Source organism: Lampris incognitus, chromosome 14, assembly GCF_029633865.1.
Source record: "Lampris incognitus isolate fLamInc1 chromosome 14, fLamInc1.hap2, whole genome shotgun sequence".
In the NCBI taxonomy this organism is placed as follows: domain Eukaryota; kingdom Metazoa; phylum Chordata; class Actinopteri; order Lampriformes; family Lampridae; genus Lampris; species Lampris incognitus.
Window position 1 is genome coordinate 48,183,200 of NC_079224.1, and position 23,540 is coordinate 48,206,739.

General features: G+C 50.4%; 1 protein-coding gene across 6 annotated transcripts in view; it reads right to left on the bottom strand.

The window, feature by feature from the left end:
- The window catches only part of dlg1b (discs large MAGUK scaffold protein 1b), a 189,056-nt gene extending 165,857 nt beyond the window's left edge, over nucleotides 1–23,199 (bottom strand). For all 6 annotated transcript variants that reach the window (XM_056293198.1, XM_056293194.1, XM_056293196.1 and 3 more), the window contains exons 1-2: nucleotides 22,988–23,199; nucleotides 21,093–21,224 (exon numbers count right to left, since the gene is read on the bottom strand). In XM_056293198.1, the coding sequence (XP_056149173.1) occupies nucleotides 21,093–21,224; nucleotides 22,988–23,006 (151 nt within the window). In that variant the 5' untranslated portion in view covers nucleotides 23,007–23,199. The remainder of the gene's footprint in view (nucleotides 1–21,092; nucleotides 21,225–22,987) is intronic.
- Nucleotides 23,200–23,540: the final 341 nt, after the last annotated feature.

Consider the following 23,540-nt stretch of genomic DNA (forward strand, 5'->3'; position numbering starts at 1 on the left):
ATTTTAATTCAAACACCCACCCTCGCACTGTATGCGTTCGCCAACTGCATCTCTCCGGCCGGCAGTCTCGAAGGAGACCGCCTCCCCACTTTCGTGACAAGGCGACTCCAAGCCGAACCACTGTTTTTCCGACACACACAGAGACGCATTCACATGACGAACACAAGCCGACTCCGCCCCCCTCCCGAAGACAGCGTTGCCAATGATCGCTGCTTCGTCGAGTCCGGCCATAGTCGGATCTGACGAGACCGGGGCGCGAACCCCAGTCCCCAGTGGGCAACTGCATCGACACAGAGCCGATGCTTAGACCGCTACACCACCGCGGACCCCGGATCTGACTTTAGAGACTCGTCATGACGGTTCATGGCCGCCACACACCGCTGCTCCAGTAAATCCACTCTGACCCGAACTCCAAAGTCGACCTGCCGTTTATGATGCGGTCAGAACTTCCCTCGGAGATGATGGGGATGGACCGTCTGACGGACTGACGGCACCATTAATGCCACGATCGTACCCAAACAACAGCACGTGTTGGACGAGCCACCATATCACTGACCAGCTATCAGGATCCAATCTAGACCTGCGCTTTACAGAGAAACCACATGAACCCTTTAATCAGACTACTGCCTTCATCAGATCCCAGTCACTGCTTTATTTGTGTTCATGTACATGTACTGAGTTTGGGTGGGGGGTCAAACACCAACAGAAACACACACCTGTCTTGAAATCTTGTGGAGGCTTGAGGCACTGACCTTGACTCAGTCAGTACCATCAAGTCCTGTTAACAACCTTCACTGGTATTTACTGGTCTCTAACAAATTCTACCGGCGTTTACTACTGCAGTTGTACTCTGGGAAAGTTGAAATATTCTTTTTTTTCCAAATTTATTTCTGATTTCTCCCAATTTAGTGGCCAATCGATCCCTATTTTAGTTCAAACACCCCCCCCCCCCCCGAAGACAGCGTTGCCAATTATCGCTGCTTCATCGAGTCCGGCCAAAGTCGGATCTGTTGAGACCGGGATGCGAATCCCGGTCCCCAGTGGGCAACTGCACCAACACAAAGCCGATGCTTAGACCGCTACACCAAAGCGGACCCAAAAGTGGAATTATTCTTATACACACACACACACACACACACACATTTTATATATTTTATATATATAAATAATTTACTTGACTCACTGGATTATTTTGCTCCTTATTTGTTGGGCACTTTCCCTGCTGTTGAGTGTTTCTCTTAACAACGTTTTATATAAAACTTTGAGAAAGTGCTCAACAAATAAGGAGCAAAATTATCCAGTGAGTCAAGTAAATTATATATATATATATATATGTATATGTATGTATATATATATATATATATATATATACACACACACATAAATCCAGTGAATTATCAAGTATATATATATATATATATGTGTGTGTGTGTGTGTGTATATAAAATCCAGTGAGTCAAGTAAATTCTTTGAGACAGTACAAGCCTGTTTCATGCTATAAGCAATCATCAGCTGTCACCAGCTGACCGCTGATGTATATATATTGCATATATATATATATATATATATATATAGTATATGTGTGTGACGTTGTTGTGTCAGAAGTGGGGTTGTTGTGAAGCGTCTAGTGTGTAGTGTAGTGTTGTGTGTCTGTCACGTCTCACTCTCAACCTTCACCACTGGCTAGCAGAAATGACAACAGGAGAGCCGAGCACGTAAGTCTCTCCCTGCCAGTACATAGCCTCTCCGACAGCAAGCCCTATGTAGCGCCTCCTGGTGGCGACACACGGTAACTGGGTACACCTTGGACCCTGGCTGAACTACAAGGGACTCGGAGGAGGGCTGGCCCCTAGACGTGCAGTACGCAGGCCCACCGGCGTGTGGATCTTCCCTGAGGCCCACGAACCAACCCCCAGCTATGGGTTAAATAGTGCCACCTAGTGGATACCTCGGGAGAGGAACAGGCTACGGGAGTAAACCCCTACACAACATCAACGTCCACAGTGCTGTTGTGTAGTGTTTTTCTTGCCCTCTTGTGTGTAAGTGGGAGAGTACTGCTGGCATCGTGTGTGGCTGCTGCTTCTCCCTCTTGTAGCCCCCCTTCTCAGCCCCCCCTGTATGTCTGCCCCCCTTCCTATCCACCCCTGTATGTCTGCCCCCCTTCCCATCCACCCCTGTATGTCTGCCCCCCCTTCCCATCCACCCCTGTATGTCTGTCCCCCTTCCTATCCACCCCTGTATGTCTGCCCCCCTTCCTATCCACCCCTGTATGTCTGCCCCCCCTTCCTATCCACCCCTGTATGTCTGCCCCCCTTCCTATCCACCCCTGTATGTCTGCCCCCCCTTCTCAGCCACCCCTGTATGTCTGCCCCCCTTCCTATCCACCCCTGTATGTCTGCCCCCCTTCCCATCCACCCCTGTATGTCTGCCCCCCTTCCTATCCATCCCTGTATGTCTGCCCCCCTTCCCATCCACCCCTGTATGTCTGCCCCCCCTTCCCATCCACCGCTGTATGTCTGCCCCCTTCCTATCCATCCCTGTATGTCTGCCCCCCTTCCTATCCATCCCTGTATGTCTGCCCCCTTCCCATCCACCCCTGTATGTCTGCCCCCCTTCCTATCCACCCGTATGTCTGCCCCCCCTTCCCATCCACCCCTGTATGTCTGCCCCCCCTTCCTATCCACCCCTGTATGTCTGCCCCCCCTTCTCAGCCACCCCTGTATGTCTGACCCCCTTCCTATCCACCCCTGTATGTCTGCCCCCCTTCCCATCCATCCCTGTATGTCTGCCCCCCCTTCCTATCCACCCCTGTATGTCTGCCCCCCTTCCCATCCACCCCTGTATGTCTGCCCCCCTTCCCATCCACCCCTGTATGTCTGCCCCCCCTTCCTATCCACCCCTGTATGTCTGCCCCCCCTTCCTATCCACCCCTGTATGTCTGACCCCCTTCTCAGCCACCCCTGTATGTCTGCCCCCTTCCCATCCACCCCTGTATGTCTGCCCCCCCTTCCTATCCACCCCTGTATGTCTGCCCCCCTTCCTATCCACCCCTGTATGTCTGCCCCCCTTCCCATCCACCCCTGTATGTCTGCCCCCCCTTCCCATCCACCCCTGTATGTCTGCCCCCCCTTCCTATCCACCCCTGTATGTCTGCCCCCCCTTCCTATCCACCCCTGTATGTCTGTATTGTGTTATTTGTTGTCTTGTTTCACCCCGTTCATTGTAAAGCCACTTTGAGTGTTAGAAAAGCGCTATACAAGTTTAATTTTTTATGATTATTATATTATATTCTTCTTATTATTATATTCTTCTTCTTCTTATTATATTCTTCTTATTATTATATTCTTCTTCTTATTATTATCATTACAACAACAACAACAACCTGTTTCACAGACCTAAACATGACAGCCCAGGGGCACTGCGGGGCATTGGATAAAAGCAATAACAGATCTGCGATCAGGTGGTTTGTATGTCCCGGACAGTCCAGCCTTCTGGTCTGCCATCAGCTCTGTGGAACGGCAGAGCTTCCTATTCGCAGTTTTACCCCTGCCTAAGTGCCCTGAATCGGCGATGGTTCAAGCCCCGTGCCCAGAGGAAGTTCACCGTTTTCGTAACCACTGTCACCACACGTTCCATCCCACACAGGGCCTCCCGATGTAAAACGCCCACCTGTTCGGTCGCTACAACTAGGCGGGCTAAAATTCATCGAGAACCTACAACGACATGCGGACTGGATCAAAATTTGGGAAGGGGCGGATTTGGCCCCCAGGCCTCGAGTCTGACACATGTGGATTGAAAGGGGTAGTTCAGATTTTTTTGACGTGGGGTTTGTATGAGGTACTTTCCCATAGTCATATAGGCACGCTCAGTAATCCAGGTAAGGAGGTCACCCAAGGTGAACCAGTTCATCTGGACACAGCCTTTAGTGGGAGAAAGGTTTGGTCCCTAGTCCAGGTGACTTCGTCCGTCTCAGCTGGCTGCAGGTACCCCCAACCTTATAAGCAGCACGGCTGCAAAACGACCGAAGCCAATCTTACAATGCTGTGATTGCAGCTATCCCCCAACCCTCTGAATAGTGCACATGGCCACGGTAACGCCAGTCGACGGTCGTGGTAATGTGCACAGGAAACCAACCGCTGGTTTCGGTCGTTATGCCACTGTGCTGCTTATAAGGTCGGGGGCACCTGCAGCCAGCTGAGACGGACGAAGTCACCTGGATGAGTGATGAAACGTTTCTCCCACTAAACGTGGTGTCCAAATGAACTGGTTCTCCTTCTGTGTTAGCCATGCTCGGTGGAGATGCAGCTCGCTAGCCTTGTCGGGCAGCTCCTCTAGGAGAAGGAGAACTCTGACTTAAAACCTCGGCCGCCTTGCGGGTATACTCGTCTACCGGAAAGGCTTCGGGCAGAAACCCTGAGGAAACATCTGCATCCGTCTCCATTAGGGATGTCCCAATCCGATCTTAAGGATCAGGATCGGGGCCAACCCAGACATTTTTTAAGAGATCGGATCGGATCCGGGTAGCTTAGCGGTCTATTCCGTTGCCTACCAACACAGGCATTGCCGGTTCGAATCCCCGTGTTACCTCTTGGTCGGGCGTCCCTACGGACACGATTGGCCGTGTCTGCGGGTGGGAAGCCGGATGTGGGTATGTGTCCTGGTCGCTGCACTAGCGCCTGCTCTGGTCAGTCGGGGTGCCTGTTCGGGGGGAATAGTGTGATCCTCCCATGCGCTACGCCCCCCCCCCACCGGCAAAACTCCTCACTGTGAAAAGAAGCGGTTGGCGACTCCACATGTATGGGAGGAGGCATGTGGTAGTCTGCAGCCCTCCCTGGATCGGCAGAGGGGGTGGAGCAACGACCAGAGCAGCTTGGAAAATAGGTAATTGGCCAAGTACAATTTGGGAGAAAAAGGGGGAAAAATCCCCCCCCCCCAACAAAATACACTGACCATGGATAAGTACCTCATATAACCTCACCTCAAAAAGATCCGGACTATCCCTTTAACGATAAATTAGCCTCCCTCACCAGGTCACCAAGTGTCCAGATGAGATTCTGAGCAGGCTGAAGAGAGACTAAATGGAGATTTGTGTTTAGCAGTGTGCTGAAAGGACCTTATGTGGAATGTGATCCAGATCACAGGGATTCAGCCTGAGGACGGATCCAGCCGTCTGTATTAGACAGCCTCCAGCCACCTCAAAGACGCCTCAGTAAACTCCATCATCTACACACACACACACGCTTCTCAAATTAAGAAATAACAGCTTCTTGGAGCATGAATAAAACCCTTTAGAGCAGCGCTCCTCGAACCCTGTCCTGGAGGACCACTTGTCCTGCATGGTGTAGATCTCTCCCTGCTCCAACACAGCTGATTTAACTGATCAGTGTGGTTGTTAGGCAGCTTCGGGAGCTCATAACGAGTTGATCATTTGAATGAGGTGTGTTGGAGCAGGGAGAGACCTACACCATGCAGGACAAGTGGTCCTCCAGGACAGGGTTGAGAAACGCTGCTTTAGACAAGACAAAATCAACACACACAAAAAAACCCCAAACAGACACAAAACAAAGCACAGGGCACAGCAGGAGCCATGAAGGAGCCCCCACCCAGAACCTGTCTGAAGATCCTCTCAACCAGGATGAAAAAAGACTCCGTGTTCGCTGAGATTCAAAGCATCTCTGGAACCCAGGAGGTGAAAGGCTGGAGCGTCAGTCCCCTCTGTGGCTGGTTTCCAGGACGCCCCGGCCGGCTGTTTACCAGCTCGGCCACAGGGGAGCGCCCTGCGGCCGAGGCCTGCCCTGGAACACAGCACTGTATTGATATCCAATAAAAAGAAGCCACTGTGGGATCGTGGGATACCGTTACAGAGAGTCGGAGGTGCAAGTTCCCCTTCCTGACTGAGATTTCTCTCGGGGCAGCCTGACGGACAGGAGGATGCACGGGGAGGCGGGGCTTTGGGCTGGGGTGGTATCATCTGATTTAAAAAGCTGAAAGTACCACAGGAGCCGGTGGTTAGATACCGGAGCGGATCTGTTCAGAGACACGATCAACACTGACACACATCTAGAAACAACGGACCCCGAGACTACAAACAGATTCCAGAGTCTATGTCATACGGCGTCCGGGTGGCGTGGTGGTCTGTTCTGTTGCCTACCAACACGGGGGTCGCCGGTTCGAATCCCCGTGTTACCTCCGGCTTGGTCGGGCGTCCCTACAGACACAACTGGCTGTGTCTGTGGGTGGGAAGCCGGATGTGGGTATGTGTCCTGGTGGCTGCACTAGCGCCTCCTCTGGTCAGTCGGGGCGCCCGTTCAGGGGGGGAGGGGGAACTGGGGGGAATAGTGTGATCCTCCCATGTGCTACGTCCCCCTGGTGAAACTCCTCACTGTCAGGTGAAAAGAAGCAGCTGGCGACTCCACCTGTATGGGAGGAGGCATGTGGTAGTCTGCAGCCCTCCTGGATCAGCAGAGGGGGCGGAGCAGAGACCGGGACGGCTCCGAAGAGCGGGGTAATTGTCCAAGTACAATTTGGGAGAAAAAGGGGGAAAAATCCCCCCCCCCAAAAAACCAGCCAGAGGACTAGACCTGCAGAAAGACTCCAGTTCGTTTTCAGAGAAAAGATCTGACAAGAGAAACTACTGAAACCACCAAAAAACCCGTACACAGAGACCAGCAAGGACACTGGTAGAGACCACTAGACACACAGAGACCAGCAAGGACACCGGTAGAGACCACTAGACACACAGAGACCAGCAAGGACACCGGTAGAGACCACTAGACACACAGAGACCAGCAAGGACACCGGTAGAGACCACTAGACACACAGAGACCAGCAAGGACACCGGTAGAGACCACTAGACACACAGAGACCAGCAAGGACACCGGTAGAGACCACTAGACACGCAGAGACCAGCAAGGACACCGGTAGAGACCACTAGACACGCAGAGACCAGCAAGGACACCGGTAGAGACCACTAGACACACAGAGACCAGCAAGGACACCGGTAGAGACCACTAGACACACAGAGACCAGCAAGGACACCGGTAGAGACCACTAGACACACAGAGACCAGCAAGGACACCGGTAGAGACCACTAGACACACAGAGACCAGCAAGGACACCGGTAGAGACCACTAGACACACAGAGACCAGCAAGGACACCGGTAGAGACCACTAGACACACAGAGACCAGCAAGGACACCGGTAGAGACCACTAGACACACAGAGACCAGCAAGGACACCGGTAGAGACCACTAGACACACAGAGACCAGCAAGGACACCGGTAGAGACCACTAGGCACACAGAGACCAGCAAGGACACCGGTAGAGACCACTAGACACACAGAGACCAGCAAGGACACCGGTAGAGACCACTAGACACACAGAGACCAGCAAGGACACCGGTAGAGACCACTAGACACACAGAGACCAGCAAGGACACCGGTAGAGACCACTAGACACACAGAGACCAGCAAGGACACCGGTAGAGACCACTAGACACACAGAGACCAGCAAGGACACCGGTAGAGACCACTAGACACACAGAGACCAGCAAGGACACCGGTAGAGACCACTAGACACACAGAGACCAGCAAGGACACCGGTAGAGACCACTAGACACACAGAAACCAGGGGGGCGTAGCACGTGGGAGGACCACGCTATTCCCCCCAGTTCCCCCTCCCCGCTGAACAGGCACCCCGACCGACCAGAGGAGGCGCTAGTGCAGCGACCAGGGCACATACTCACATCCGGCTTCCCACCCACAGACACAGCCAATTGTGTCTGGAGGGACGCCGACCAAGCTGGAGGTAACACGGGGATTCGAACCGGCGAGACCCATGTTGGTAGGCAACAGAATAAACCGCCATGCCACCCAGACGCCCCCCTTGAGGTGATTTTCATTCTCTTCATCAGCTATCATGTGATTTCATCTGGGCAAAGAATTTCACCGGAAGAAAAGTGAAACTAACATTTCCCCATGCAGCCATTATCCAGACTGCTCCTCCTGCTCAGACTGCTCCTCCTGCTCTCAGACTGCTTCTCCTGATCTCAGGCTGCTCCTCCTGCTCTCAGGCTGCTTCTCCTGCTCTCAGACTGCTCCTCCTGCTCTCAGACTGCTTCTCCTGATCTCAGGCTGCTCCTCCTGCTCTCAGGCTGCTTCTCCTGCTCTCAGACTGCTCCTCCTGCTCTCAGACTGCTTCTCCTGATCTCAGGCTGCTCCTCCTGCTCTCAGACTGCTCCTCCTGCTCTCAGGCTGCTTCTCCTGCTCTCAGACTGCTCCTCCTGCTCTCAAACTGCTTCTCCTGCTCTCAGGCTGCTTCTCCTGCTCTCAGGCTGATTCTCCTGCTCTCCGGCTGCTTCTCCTTCTCTGAGGCTGCTCCTGTTCTCAAACTGCTTCTCCTTCTCTCAGGCTGCTTCTCCTGCTCTCAGACTGCTTCTCCTGCTCTCAGACTGCTCCTCCTGCTCTCAGGCTGCTTCTCCTGCTCTCAGACTGCTCCTCCTGCTGTCAGGTTGCTTCTCCTGCTCTCAGACTGCTTCTCCTGCCCTCAGACTGCTTCTCCTGCTCTCAGGCTGCTCCTCCTGCTCTCAGACTGCTTCTCCTGCTCTCAGACTGCTTCTCCTGCTCTCAGACTGCTCCTCCTGCTGTCAGGTTGCTTCTCCTGCTCTCAGACTGCTTCTCCTGTCCTCAGACTGCTTCTGCTGTTCTCAGACTGCTTCTCCTGCTCTCAGACTGCTTCTCCTGCTCTCAGACTGCTCCTCCTGCTCTCAGACTGCTTCTGCTGCCCTCAGACTGCTTCTCCTGCTCTCAGACTGCTTCTCCTGCTCTCAGACTGCTTCTCCTTCTCTCAGACTGCTTCTCCTGCTCTCAGACTGCTTCTCCTGCTCTCAGACTGCTTCTGCTGCCCTCAGACTGCTTCTCCTGCTCTCAGACTGCTTCTCCTGCTCTCAGACTGCTTCTCCTGCTCTCAGACTGCTTCTCCTGCTCTCAGACTGCTTCTGCTGCCCTCAGACTGCTTCTCCTGCTCTCAGACTGCTTCTGCTGCCCTCAGACTGCTTCTCCTGCTCTCAGACTGCTTCTCCTGCTCTCAGACTCCTTCTCCTTCTCTCAGGCTGCTTCTCCTTCTCTCAGACTGCTTCTCCTTCTCTCAGACTGCTTCCCTTCTCTCAGACTGCTTCTCCTTCTCTCAGACTGCTTCTCCTGCCCTCAGACTGCTTCTGCTGCCCTCAGACTGCTTCTCCTGCTCTCAGACTGCTTCTCCTTCTCTCAGACTGCTTCTCCTTCTCTCAGACTGCTCCTCTTGCTCTCAGGCTGCTCCTCCTGCTCTCAGGCTGCTTCTCCTGCTCTCAGACTGCTTCTCCTTCTCTCAGACTGCTTCTCCTTCTCTCAGACTGCTCCTCTTGCTCTCAGACTGCTCCTCCTGCTCTCAGGCTGCTTCTCCTGCTCTCAGACTGCTCCTCCTGCTCTCAGGGTCGCTCCGAAGCCTGAAAACCAAGCAGTCAGTACGACACGGAGACACACATCTTCTCTCAACACCTCCTCCCCTCCTCGTCCGGCTCTGCTCTGCCTGGAAAAACAGCCCTGCACTGCCAGAGCATAGAGAGAGACTTTGATGACTATGAATAAACACGGACTCACACACTGCAATTAAAAGAAGAGTGAAAGCAGGACGGGGCTGAAGTGAGACGCCGGTTCGGTCCACACTGGCTGCATTCGGACACCGTGACTGTCAGCGACAAGGCTGGTGTGAAACGTGTCCCTCGTATCTGGACCGTGTTCGGGAGGACATGACTCACAGTATGCTGTGTTGTTGTAGTGTTGGTTCAGGGTACAGCGGGTGACGGCCGGGCCGGGCCGGGCCGGGCCGGGCTCGTCCTCCGTCAGACAGCCTGCCGCCTGTTCTGTTCAGGGAACCCGTCAGTATGCTTCACCTCTACACTTCCCCTTCAGCAGCTGCAGTCCAACACCACACACCGCGGTCTCTGGCTGTGTCCTAATAACGTGGAGGCTCTGCTTGGTGTAGATGGGTGGATGGACAGACAGCAAGCTGCTGGAGCTCCCTCGCCACCTCTCTCCCTCCCCCCCCTCCCCCCCCTTCTCTCTGCCTCTCTCTCTCCTGCTCTGTGTGTGTGTGTCTCCCTCCCTCTCACACACAAGCAAATCAAGAGCAGTGCTGGGATTAGGGACTTGGGGTAATCGTCATGTCAACAGACAGATTACATTGTGCTTGGTCTTCTGCATACATCCTATCTTTGGGGGTGGGGGGTGGGGTTAGTGGTAGATGGGGGGCAGATTGGAAACTCGGTGGCAATCTAATTTTCATTACTAACCCTCACATGCTGGAACGGCAATGTGTGTGTGTGTGTGTGTGTGTGTACAGATATGCCTAAGAAAACAGCGCTGAGTGTGTGTAAATAGAGTGTGTTAGAGTGTGTATGAGTGTGTTTAAATAGAGTGTATGAGTGTGTATGAGTGTGTGTAAATAGAGTGTGTATGAGTGTGTATGAGTGTGTATGAGTGTGTGTAAATAGAGTGTGTATGAGTGTGTATGAGTGTGTATGAGTGTGTGTAAACAGAGTGTGTATGAGTGTGTATGAGTGTGTACGTGTCACATGGGGCATGCATCACATGCATGATGCATGGAGCTGTCTGGCCTATTGGCTCACACTGTAACAGCACCAATGGCGGCTGGCCAGTACAGGGCGCTGTGTTGGCGCCCCCTTCAAATATCAAAAGATGAAAATCTGCTTCAACATGTTAAATATAATGTAGTTGTATGATGCAAATAATTATAAATAAAAGGGTTTTCAGTCTGTGAGCGCCTGTCAGCAGCATTAAATATTGGTTCAAATGGTATTTGATTGATTTCTGTCTGAATACATATACTTCCTGTCTGAATACATATACTTCCTGGGTGAATACATATACTTCCTAGGTGAATACATATACTTCCTGACTGAATACATATACTTCCTGTCTGAATACATATACTTCCTGTCTGAATACATATACTTCCTAGGTGAATACATATACTTCCTGACTGAATACATATACTTCCTGACTGAATACATATACTTCCTGTCTGAATACATATACTTCCTGTCTGAATACATATACTTCCTAGGTGAATACATATACTTCCTGTCTGAATACATATACTTCCTGTCTGAATACATATACTTCCTGTCTGAATACATATACTTCCTGTCTGAATACATATACTTCCTGACTGAATACATATACTTCCTGTCTGAATACATATACTTCCTGTCTGAATACATATACTTCCTAGGTGAATACATATACTTCCTGACTGAATACATATACTTCCTGACTGAATACATATACTTCCTGACTGAATACATATACTTCCTGTCTGAATACATATACTTCCTGACTGAATACATATACTTCCTGTCTGAATACATATACTTCCTGTGCATTTAGGCAACGGCAGTATGGTGGAGTTAGCCAGTTTGTCAAACTATGCAAGGGGATTAACGACAAAAGATCGCAAAAGTTACCTGAATAAATTATCTTTGGCGAACGGCAACCGACTTCCAGATCCGTGCGGTATTACCGAGTGGGTGGAAGACGTTACTAAGTGGCCTAATATCCGGTGACCAGATATATATACTACATATTTGGTGAAGAAACCGAGCTTATACACAAGAGAGAAGTTGCGGGCATACAAGTCACTGGATGCTTGTTGTCTGTGGTCACGTACAAAATGTAAAATACCATGACACAGACTCTGAGTTTTGTGTCCTAAAATCCGAAGTCTTGCCAAGTCAAAGACAAGGATACGAGACGGCTATGTACGAGGCATGGGTCATCATAAACAAACCCGACAACTACGTCCTCACAGCCAATTGTACCTGCAAGGCAGGAACCAGAAGTGAGGAACAGGATGCTCCGCAAGCCTGCAGCTCAAACCCTACTGAGGACACCGCCTCTTCAAACCCTGCCGAAGACACTGCTTCTCGAGCCTGTGACAGTGATACAGAGACACATCATGACCCAGACAACCATGGAGAGGCATTGGAGACTCTAAAGGAGACACTAGCAGAACAGAAGCAGGAGATGTTGAACCTGAAGATGGAAGTTCAAGCCAAAGACAGCCAAATCCAGCTGCTTGGGAAGGAACTTCATGCCTACACTACAAATGCATTAACCCCAGAGGGTCTAACCAACAGGCATGTACCTGAGTACTTCCACTACTGCACTGGATTCACCTGTGATCAGTTCAACAGCTTATGTGAATTTTTCCAAGTACCCAATGATCCCATCACTCCACAAACAAACATTCCTCTCTCTTACAAAATGGCAGACATCGAGATCCAAAAACTTCCCGTGCGTACTCAGTTTTTACTCACACTAATGAAACTAAGACAAAATTTTGACCACAAAGATTTAGCATTTAGATTTCAGATTCGTGTACAGAGTGTCGGCACACTGATAAACTCCTGGGTAGACTACATGTATGACAGACTTGGCCAACTGTCCATTTGGCCGCATAGAGATGTGATTTCACAAAACATGCCTGTTAACTTTAAAGAGGAAGTCCCAAACACATTTGCAATTCTGGACTGCACAGAACTGAAGACACAGAAGCCCAGCTCCTTACTGTTGCAGAGTCAAACCTATTCAACCTACAAGTCCTCCAACACACCGAAGTCACTAGTTGCTTGTGACCCACGAGGTGCAGTTATGTATGTGTCTGCTCTATTCACTGGATCTATTTCAGACAAAGAGATCTTTAATCAGTGTAATATCATGGAGCTACTGCAGGGTTGTATTCAGTGTGGCTACCTTAAAGTTGGAGATGGATTAATGACCGACAAAGGTTTTCTGATTGAAAAAGAAGTGGAAGAGATTGGTCCCAGACTGAACGTTCCACCTTCTGCTAGATCTAACCGTCAGATGCCACATGCAGATGTTGAGATGACCAAAAACAATCGCCAAACACAGAGTTCATGTGGAAAGGGCAATTGCCAAAATTAAAAAGTTTAAGATTGTTTCTGGTTGAATACCAATGTCCCGACTTTCCAAGATAAATCAGATATGGTACGTGGTCAGCATGCTGTCCAACTTCCAACCACACACCACCAAAGACCAGTGATCAGGAGGCGCCCTGGTGGCTAAGGGTCCCCTCCTCTCGTACCTTTCTGTCTACAAGGTATTACTGTCCTATAATACAGGTACATGTCCATTACATCCTTTTTCATGTTTCTTTAGTCATATTAGTCCTACGTCATATTCTATGATACTAACCTACTTGAAATTACTTGTACACTATTGCCTATGTAACAAGTGACTTTTGGATACAAAATAAATACTTATGTTGACTCAGTCAAAAAAAAAACAACCATATACTTCCTGTCTGAATACATATACTTCCTGGGTGAGGGATGCCGGCCAAACCATACCTTATGTAAGCCCTCAGACTTGTGGCGAGCAGGAGACCTGAGGCTGCTGTCTGATTGGTTTCTTCAGATTTTCCAGGGGGCGCTGTTCTGTGTCCCCAGACACTCCCACTTTTATTGGCAGTGAATTGGTATTGTTTTAATGTTTTTTGATCTAATGTGATTGGAAGATTCTCGTGGCTGTCAATCATGTTCACACCCACCACCACGCCTGGTCTCGACTGTCAATCATCCACCGTCTACCAACCCTGATAACACCTACAGGCTACATTGTCCTTCTTAATAACTCTGTCTGGGGCGTCCGGGTAGCGTAGCGGTCTATTCCGTTGCCTACCAACACGGGGATCGCCGGTTCGAATCCCCATGTTACCTCCGGCTTGGTCGGGTGTCCCTACAGACACAATTGGCCGTGTCTGCAGGTGTGAAGCCAGATGTGGGTTTGTGTCCTGGTCACTGCACTAGCGCCTCCTCTGGTCGGTCAGGACGCCTGTTCAGGGGGGAGGGGGAAGCGGGGGAATAGTGTGATCCTCCCACGCACTACATCGTCCTGGTGAAACTCCTCACTGTCAGGTGAAAAGAAGCAGCTGGCGACTCCACATGTATTGGAGGAGACATGTGGTAGTCTGCAGCCCTGCCCGGATCAGCAGAGGGGGTGGAGCAGAGACCGGGACGGTCTGGAAGAGTGGGGTAATTGGCCAAGTACAATTGGGGAGGAAAAAAGAGGGAAAATCCACACAAAAAAACCCCAAAACGTGTTTTGAGGTTTAGCAGCTGGCTGGCTGGGTGAGAGCTGACCATCTAAACCAGCAATGACACCACAACTTTCTGAAGGTGCCACGGCACGAGGCGTGACCTTACCCATGATACGGCTGCATCTGGCTCTTAAAGAAGGTGGGCTCCATCTTAAGGGGTCCGACTGGCTGGGTGCCAGTCATTCAGACAGCCTGGCAGCCCTGACAAACTCAAACAGGCCTGCACATTCCTGCTGCTCAGTTAGTTTGCTTGGCGCGTCTCCACGGGCGTCTGTTAACCTCAGAGCGCTAACGGTCGCTCTGGTACCCGTTAGCCAGAGCAGAGGGGACAGCTTTACGTCTGGCAGCCATATGAAACACACACACACACACAGACACACACAGACACACACACACACAGCCGAGATAAACAAACACAAACGAGGGGGATTTATTCCAAAGTGAAAAATCAGCTGAAGCCATTTGTTTCATAAAAAAGCGCAGGATTATCCGGTGTGCCAACTCAAAACAATGAAAAGTCTTTCAAGGTCCAGGTCCCTGGGGCCTCATAACACCCTGTCTACTGGACAGGCTTGTTAAAACCACCATCCAATCAGGCTGGTCTGGGATTTATCTGACCTGGATTGGTCAGGCCAATTGTGAAAAGTGATTCCCTGGAGATGTGTGGATCAGCCGGCCGGCCTGGAGGTTCAGCAGACCGGCATTCCGACAGCCACCCTGCTGGTGTTTCGCCGAGCAAGGCATTAATCCCCCACCAGCTCAAGAGTCAGCGCTGTCGCTCGTAGCATGACCTCTGACCTCAGTGCAAAGGGGATCATTGAACTGCCACGTAATCTTGATTATGAATGAATGTGGCCGCCAACCACAGGCACACGTTTTCTCTTACTACACGGAGCTCTGTTTTCTCTCTTATTACACGGAGCTCTGTTTTCTCTCTTACTACACGGAGCTCTGTTTTCTCTCTAACTACACAGAGCTCTGTTTTCTCTCTAACTACACAGAGCTCTGTTTTCTCTCTTATTACACGGAGCTCTGTTTTCTCTCTAACTACACAGAGCTCTGTTTTCTCTCTTACTACACAGAGCTCTGTTTTCTCTCTTACTACACGGAGCTCTGTTTTCTCTCTAACTACACAGAGCTCTGTTTTCTCTCTTACTACACAGAGCTCTGTTTTCTCTCTAACTACACGGAGCTCTGTTTTCTCTCTTACTACACAGAGCTCTGTTTTCTCTCTTACTACACGGAGCTCTGTTTTCTCTCTTACTACACGGAGCTCTGTTTTCTCTCTTACTACACGGAGCTCTGTTTTCTCTCTTATTACACGGAGCTCTGTTTTCTCTCTTACTACACGGAGCTCTGTTTTCTCTCTAACTACACAGAGCTCTGTTTTCTCTCTTATTACACGGAGCTGTTTTCTCTCTTACTACACGGGGCTCTGTTTTCTCTCTTACTACACGGAGCTCTGTTTTCTCTCTTACTACACAGAGCTCTGTTTTCTCTCTTACTACACGGAGCTCTGTTTTCTCTCTTACTACACGGAGCTCTGTTTTCTCTCTAACTACACAGAGCTCTGTTTTCTCTCTTACTACACGGAGCTCTGTTTTCTCTCTAACTACACGGAGCTCTGTTTTCTCTCTTACTACACAGAGCTCTGTTTTCTCTCTTACTACACGGAGCTCTGTTTTCTCTCTTACTACACGGAGCTCTGTTTTCTCTCTTACTACACGGAGCTCTGTTTTCTCTCTCACTACACGGAGCTGTTTTCTCTCTTACTACACGGAGCTCTGTTTTCTCTCTTACTACACGGGGCTCTGTTTTCTCTCTTACTACACGGAGCTCTGTTTTCTCTCTTACTACACGGAGTTCTGTTTTCTCTCTTACTACACGGAGCTCTGTTTTCTCTCTAACTACACGGAGCTCTGTTTTCTCTCTTACTACACAGAGCTCTGTTTTCTCTCTAACTACACGGAGCTCTGTTTTCTCTCTAACTACACGGAGCTCTGTTTTCTCTCTTACTACACGGAGTTCTGTTTTCTCTCTTACTACACAGAGCTCTGTTTTCTCTCTTACTACACGGAGCTCTGTTTTCTCTCTTACTACACGGAGCTCTGTTTTCTCTCTTACTACACGGGGCTCTGTTTTCTCTCTTACTACACGGAGCTCTGTTTTCTCTCTTACTACACGGAGTTCTGTTTTCTCTCTTACTACACAGAGCTCTGTTTTCTCTCTTACTACACGGAGTTCTGTTTTCTCTCTAACTAGACGGAGCTCTGTTTTCTCTCTAACTACATGGAGCTCTGTTTTCTCTCTTACTACACAGAGTTCTGTTTTCTCTCTTACTACACGGAGTTGTTTTCTCTCTTACTACATGGAGCTGTTTTCTCTCTAACTACACGGAGCTCTGTTTTCTCTCTTACTACACAGAGCTCTGTTTTCTCTCTTACTACACGGAGTTCTGTTTTCTCTCTTACTACACGGAGTTCTGTTTTCTCTCTTACTACACGGAGCTCTGTTTTCTCTCTTACTACACGGAGCTCTGTTTTCTCTCTTACTACACGGAGCTCTGTTTTCTCTCTTACTACAAGGAGCTCTGTTTTCTCTCTTACTACACGGAGCTATGGTTTTCTCTCTTACTACACAGAGCTCTGTTTCCTTTCTTACTACACGGAGCTCTGTTTTCTCTCTAACTACACGGAGCTGTTTTCTCTCTAACTACACAGAGCTCTGTTTTCTCTCTTACTACAGAGTTCTGTTTTCTCTCTAACTACACGGAGCTCTGTTTTCTCTCTTACTACACGGAGCTGTTTTCTCTCTAACTACACGGAGCTGTTTTCTCTCTAACTACACAGAGCTCTGTTTTCTCTCTTACTACAGAGCTCTGTTTTCTCTCTAACTACACGGAGCTCTGTTTTCTCTCTTACTACAGAGCTCTGTTTTCTCTCTTACTACATAGCTCTGTTTTCTCTCTAACTACACGGAGCTCTGTTTTCTCTCTTACTACACGGAGCTCTGTTTTCTCTCTAACTACATGGAGCTCTGTTTTCTCTCTTACTACAGAGCTCTGTTTTCTCTCTTACTACATAGCTCTGTTTTCTCTCTTACTACACGGAGCTGTTTTCTCTCTAACTACACGGAGCTGTTTTCTCTCTTACTACACGGAGCTCTGTTTTCTCTCTTACTACACGGAGCTCTGTTTTCTCTCTAACTACACGGAGCTCTGTTTTCTCTCTTACTACAGAGCTGTTTTCTCTCTTACTACATAGCTCTGTTTTCTCTCTAACTACACGGAGCTCTGTTTTCTCTCTTACTACACGGAGCTCTGTTTTCTCTCTAACTACACGGAGCTCTGTTTTCTCTCTTACTACAGAGCTCTGTTTTCTCTCTTACTACATAGCTCTGTTTTCTCTCTAACTACACGGAGCTCTGTTTTCTCTCTTACTACACGGAGCTCTGTTTTCTCTCTTACTACACGGAGCTCTGTTTTCTCTCTAACTACACGGAGCTCTGTTTTCTCTCTTACTACAGAGCTCTGTTTTCTCTCTAACTACACGGAGCTCTGTTTTCTCTCTTACTACACGGAGCTCTGTTTTCTCTCTTACTACACAGAGCTCTGTTTTCTCTCTTACTACATGGAGCTCAGTTTTCTCTCTTACTACACGTAGTTCTGTTTTCTCTCTAACTACACAGAGCTCTGTTTTCTCTCTAACTACACAGAGCTCTGTTTTCTCTCTAACTACACGGAGCTCTGTTTTCTCTCTTACTACATGCAGCTCTGTTTTATCTCTTACTACACGGAGCTCTGTTTTCTCTCTCACTACAGAGCTCTGTTTTCTCTCTTACTACACGGAGCTCTGTTTTCTCTCTCACTACAGAGCTCTGTTTTCTCTCTTACTACACGGAGCTTTGTTTTCTCTTACTACACGGAGCTCTGTTTTCTCTCTCACTACAGAGCTCTGTTTTATCTCTTACTACACGGAGCTCTGTTTTCTCTCTCACTACAGAGCTCTGTTTTCTCTCTTACTACACGGAGCTTTGTTTTCTCTAACTACACGGAGCTCTGTTTTCTCTCTTACTACACGGAGCTGTTTTCTCTCTTACTACACGGAGCTCTGTTTTCTCTTACTACACGGAGCTGTTTTCTCTCTTACTACACGTAGTTCTGTTTTCTCTCTTACTACACGGAGCTCTGTTTGCTCTCTTACTACACGGAGCTCTGTTTGCTCTCTTACTACACAGAGCTCTGTTTTCTCTCTTACTACACAGAGCTGTTTTCTCTCTTACTACACGGAGCTCTGTTTTCTCTCTTACTACACGGAGCTCTGTTTGCTCTCTTACTACACAGAGCTATGTTTTCTCTCTTACTACACGGAGCTGTTTTCTCTCTAACTACACGGAGCTCTGTTTTCTCTCTAACTGCACGGAGCTCTGTTTTCTCTCTTACTACACGGAGCTCTGATTTCTCTCTAACTACACGGAGCTCTGTTTTCTCTCTAACTACACGGAGCTCTGTTTTCTCTCTTACTACACGTAGTTCTGTTTTCTCTCTTACTACACGGAGCTCTGTTTTCTCTCTAACTGCACGGAGCTCTGTTTTCTCTCTTACTACACGGAGCTCTGTTTTCTCTCTAACTGCACGGAGCTCTGTTTTCTCTCTTACTACACGGAGCTCTGTTTTCTCTCTAACTGCACGGAGCTCTGTTTTCTCTCTTACTACACGGAGCTCTGTTTTCTCTCTTACTACACGGAGCTCTGTTTTCTCTCTAACTACACAGAGCTCTGTTGTAAATCAGGTATTTTTATGAGTCATGTGTTCGATGCATCCAAAAAAGAAGAAAGTCCTCTCCTCTCCACACATCTAGACACAGCAGGTTAGTTAGCACTTTTTACCAACGGACCCTTCTATCTCAAAGACGGAAACAGAGGTCATCTTACGACAACGCACACTTCCTCAACCCTGTGAAATGCAGCAGAAAATAAGAAGCGTTTCAGTTTAACTTTCCCCCAGATCACATCAAAAATCTGATATCGTCACCAGAGACGAAGGCCCGTCTCACAAAGACAACAGCCACTCAGTAAAATGGGGCTGAGCACTTTTCTATGTCTCGGTGTCGTTCTGAAAGCCTCGGTTAACAGAAGCCGACCATCTCCGAGCCCGCTCGAAGTCAACCCACTGAACAAATAGAAGCTTTCTCTCCTGCCTTTATGGCGGACCAGTGGACTGTGTTTCAGGTCATGGACAGACTGTCTGTCGTTAACATTGGGTGTGTGCTCTGTTCTCCAAACCCACAGAAAGCAGAGAACCACCCCCCCCCCCACACACACACACACACACACACACACAATGAGTCACACTGAGAAACCAGTAAATTTATGACCTCACGCTCCTATGTGACAAGACCACTGGATTGAATGAAAAGACAACTGTCACGACACCAGTCTCCTCATTCCACAGACCCACTAGTGGGGCTAAAGTTAATGAAACACCACTGTATTAATATGAAGGCAGATCGGGAGTCAGTCCTCTGACTGATGCCTAGTCCACATGTACTGGGTATTTTTGAAGACAGGACTTTTCCTCCTTTGTTCTTAAAAAAAAAAATCCCATCCACACAAGCACTGTTTAAAAAAACTCTCCGTCCAAACGAAAACACAAAAATGAAGTGGAAGCGCTGTCAGGTGCATCCCAAACCAACGTGTAGCGATACAACCCTGAGCCCAAAGCCATGTTGGCCAATCAGAAGTCTGGAAAAAAAATCAACAACAGGCCGAAAACTCTGCTTTCCCTGTGTCAACAGTGAAAATCTCCAACCAGGAAGGAGTCTTTGAAAAGGTCTGTTTCCAGTGACCTAAGACACAGTCTGAGTGTGGATGAAAGGCCACAACGCATAGAAAAAGCTACGTTTTCAAACATACCCGTGTACACGTGGTGAAGGCCTCGTCCACATGTACACGGATATTTTTCCAAACAGATATTTTCTTTTGGAGGGTCCAAGGGCAGGATGTTGTATTGCTGTAAGGCCCACTGAGGCACATTTGCAATTTGTGACACTGGGCTGTAAAAGTTAAACTGACTACTTGACTTTTTATTTCCCTCCTCCGTTTTAAAACCAAACATTCTGTCCACACGACCTTCGTTTTACAAAGTATCTCTGTACACGCGAGAACGCAAAAAATACTACCAATGCTCAATCACGCCGTGCCAGTAGGTGGCGATGAAGTCTACATCGACGATACATCAAATACCAGAGAAGAACATTCTGAGCATGCGTAGTGAGCTTGTGTTCCTTTGGCGATAGTGACTTGAAACAAAACCAACGGCAGCTAATTATTTTAATTCCCGGTTATTCGACATCCGGTTATTCGACATCCGTTTCTTCATCGTTTTTAACCGAACACCTTTCCGGCACACGGCGCCGCGGCGAACCCGGAAGCAACACGCGATTAGTTTGTGTGGACAGACGAGGCGGAGTTGCTGCTTAGCGCATGCGCGAATCGAGGTGTGACGTCATCCCCCCACCCAAACGCTCCGTTTTACGTGTGCACAACGCACGCACGGATAGACGGAGAGGAACCGGCTCCGGAGCCGCTCCTACTAAATGACACCTGCGGACCAATCTGCTGATCCACCCTTCAAAACGCCCTCCCAGAACCCAGAACCCAGCTGACACACAGCGAAACAGCAGACGTGGCCACAACTCCGCGGTTCCGATAAGAAGTCACGTGGGCATGTTTTCATGTAAGAAGTAAAGATTAACGATACCCGACAACTAGACGGCTTCTATTGGCCGTGGCGCTCAGGGGTCGGAACTATACCGGGCTTGGCGGTACCGCCCCCTGGTACCGCCCCATCCCACACCGCGTGTACGGGACAGTCGGGGCACTGGGAGCTGAGCTGGAGGAGGGGTGGGCGGGTGTACCTATGAGAGCCTGGAACAGGTTACTCTGGAAGATGTCGATCACTCTCTGGATGGAGTGTCGCAGCTGTCGGTCCTCTGTGTGGTTTAGCTTGGTTCGGTACTCCTCCAGGAGAACCAGGGCCCTCTGTGCGTCTGGACAGAGGAGAGACAAGGTTCAGATGACACGGGGTTAATTAATAACACACACTCGCCTCGGCCTCCTGCGCTGCTCACACCTGCTCTGAAAGGCCCAACACGTCTATAGGGTCTGTCATTATATATCTATATGAACATGCGTCAATAGTCATCCATGCAAGGTTCGACCCACTGGACTTGGGCCTGCAGTCGGCTGGGGGAGGTATAATAAGTACATACGACGTGCTTAACACCGGTCCATTTAGGCCCGAACCTACAGCTGTTTTAAGGGGCTTCTAAACCCATCTTCTCAGGCAAGCCCTGTTGTGCATCCCCACCCGGCTTGTGTGTGGTTTCATGTGCAGCTCGGTTCGCTAGTCCCGGAGCCATGTTTCCTACCCATGTAGTCCACCCGGCGTGTTTCTGGGTGGTGTAAGTGGGTGGGTGAGGAGTGTGCAGCCCGGTTCGCTAGTCCCGGAGCCATGTTTCCTACCCATGTAGTCCACCCGGCGTGTTTCTGGGTGGTGTACGTGGGTGGGTGCGGAGTGTGCAGCTCGGTTCGCTAGTCCCGGAGCCATGTTTCCTACCCATGTAGTCCACCCGGCGTGTTTCTGGGTGGTGTAAGTGGGTGGGTGGGTGGGTGAGGAGTGTGCAGCTCGGTTCGCTAGTCCCGAAGCCATGTTTCCTACCCATGTAGTCCACCCGGCGTGGTTCTGGGTGGTGTAAGTGGGTGGGTGGGTGAGGAGTGTGCAGCCCGGTTCGCTAGTCCCGGAGCCATGTCTCCTACCCATGTAGTCCACCCGGCGTGTTTCTGGGTGGTGTACGTGGGTGGGTGAGGAGTGTGCAGCTCGGTTCGCTAGTCCCGGAGCCATGTTTCCTACCCATGTAGTCCACCCGGCGTGGTTCTGGGTGGTGTAAGTGGGTGGGTGAGGAGTGTGCAGCTCGGTTCGCTAGTCCCGGAGCCATGTCTCCTACCCATGTAGTCCACCCGGCGTGGTTCTGGGTGGTGTAAGTGGGTGGGTGGGTGAGGAGTGTGCAGCTCAGTTCGCTAGTCCCGGAGCCATGTTTCCTACCCATGTAGTCCACCCGGCGTGTTTCTGGGTGGTGTAAGTGGGTGGGTGAGGAGTGTGCACACTTCGTGCTGCGTAAACGAAACCTCGCTATTCAAGCTGCAGAGGCGAGAAAAAGTTCAGCCCAGGATACGAGACGGCCCCGTGTGCAGGCACGGCCGGCACCGGCGGGTTTGGGCCCAACCTGCGCTGCAACGTGTAATAAACATATATGAATACATAAACCCGCACGCGCACGGGGGGGAGGGGAGGGGGGTGCAGCTTAATTAGGCCTAAACACATGCAAAGTGCTCCGACACGCGAGTCCGTCCAGCCCGCAACGCTGCAAGTTGAAAGTGACTCGAAAGAAGTTGCGTTGCCGGTTCGGCCGGCCGGGCGGTGGGACTGGAGGCGGTCCGCTCCCGGTGCCGGACCGGGTTCTGGTGTGGGCTGTGGAGCGGCGGGCGAGGCGCCCCATAAACAACTTGCTTAGCCGCGGCGGCTAGCCGGCTAGCAGCCCCGCACTTTACGACACTTTCCGGACTCGAACGCCGGCGGTGAATTCAGAAAACGCTCGTCCGGGTCGAGGAGCGGCTCGCTAGAGACTTGGTGGCGGTTCTGGTCTGTGTTCCGGTGCGGTGCTTCGTGCACAGACGGCTGTCGGGACTTCGCCCGCCGCAGCGGTTAGCCGCGTTAGCCGCTCCGTGTGTTTTAAAGGTGGAAGCCGCTTACCTTTCTTCCGGACCGGCATGGCTGGACCGGCTCGGCTCGGTTCGGGTCCAGACAGCCTCGGGGAGGGGGGGGTAACGAACGTTATTCCCGGCTTTCACTACCGGCGGGGGTTTTCCGGTGTCCCGAGTCTCCTGTCCGGGGGGGAGGATAGAAGAAAATCCCCCCCGCGGTCAAACTGCGACAGTCCCAAAAACTACCACCACCACCACCACCCCCCTCACACGCACGCACACGCTCACACGCACACGCACGCACGGCAAAAAAACAGAGCCGGTCCCGGTGTTGCAGGCAGTCCGGGTCCAGGTGAAGGCCAGCGGGGGTCGGTCCGGGGAGGACCCCGTGTCCAGATGTGGCCGGCCGGGCGCCCTGCAGGCTGACAGCGGGACGCCGCCGCCGCCGCTGCGCGTCAAACCCGTCCGGCTCCGCAGGCTGGCGTGTGGTCCGAGCATGCAGGGGGGGACCCGGTCCCGGTCCGGCTCACGCTGTGGTACCGACGCGGTGCGTTTAACGTCCGTTCGCTGCGGCGGAGAGTCGCCGAAAAGCCACAACAAGC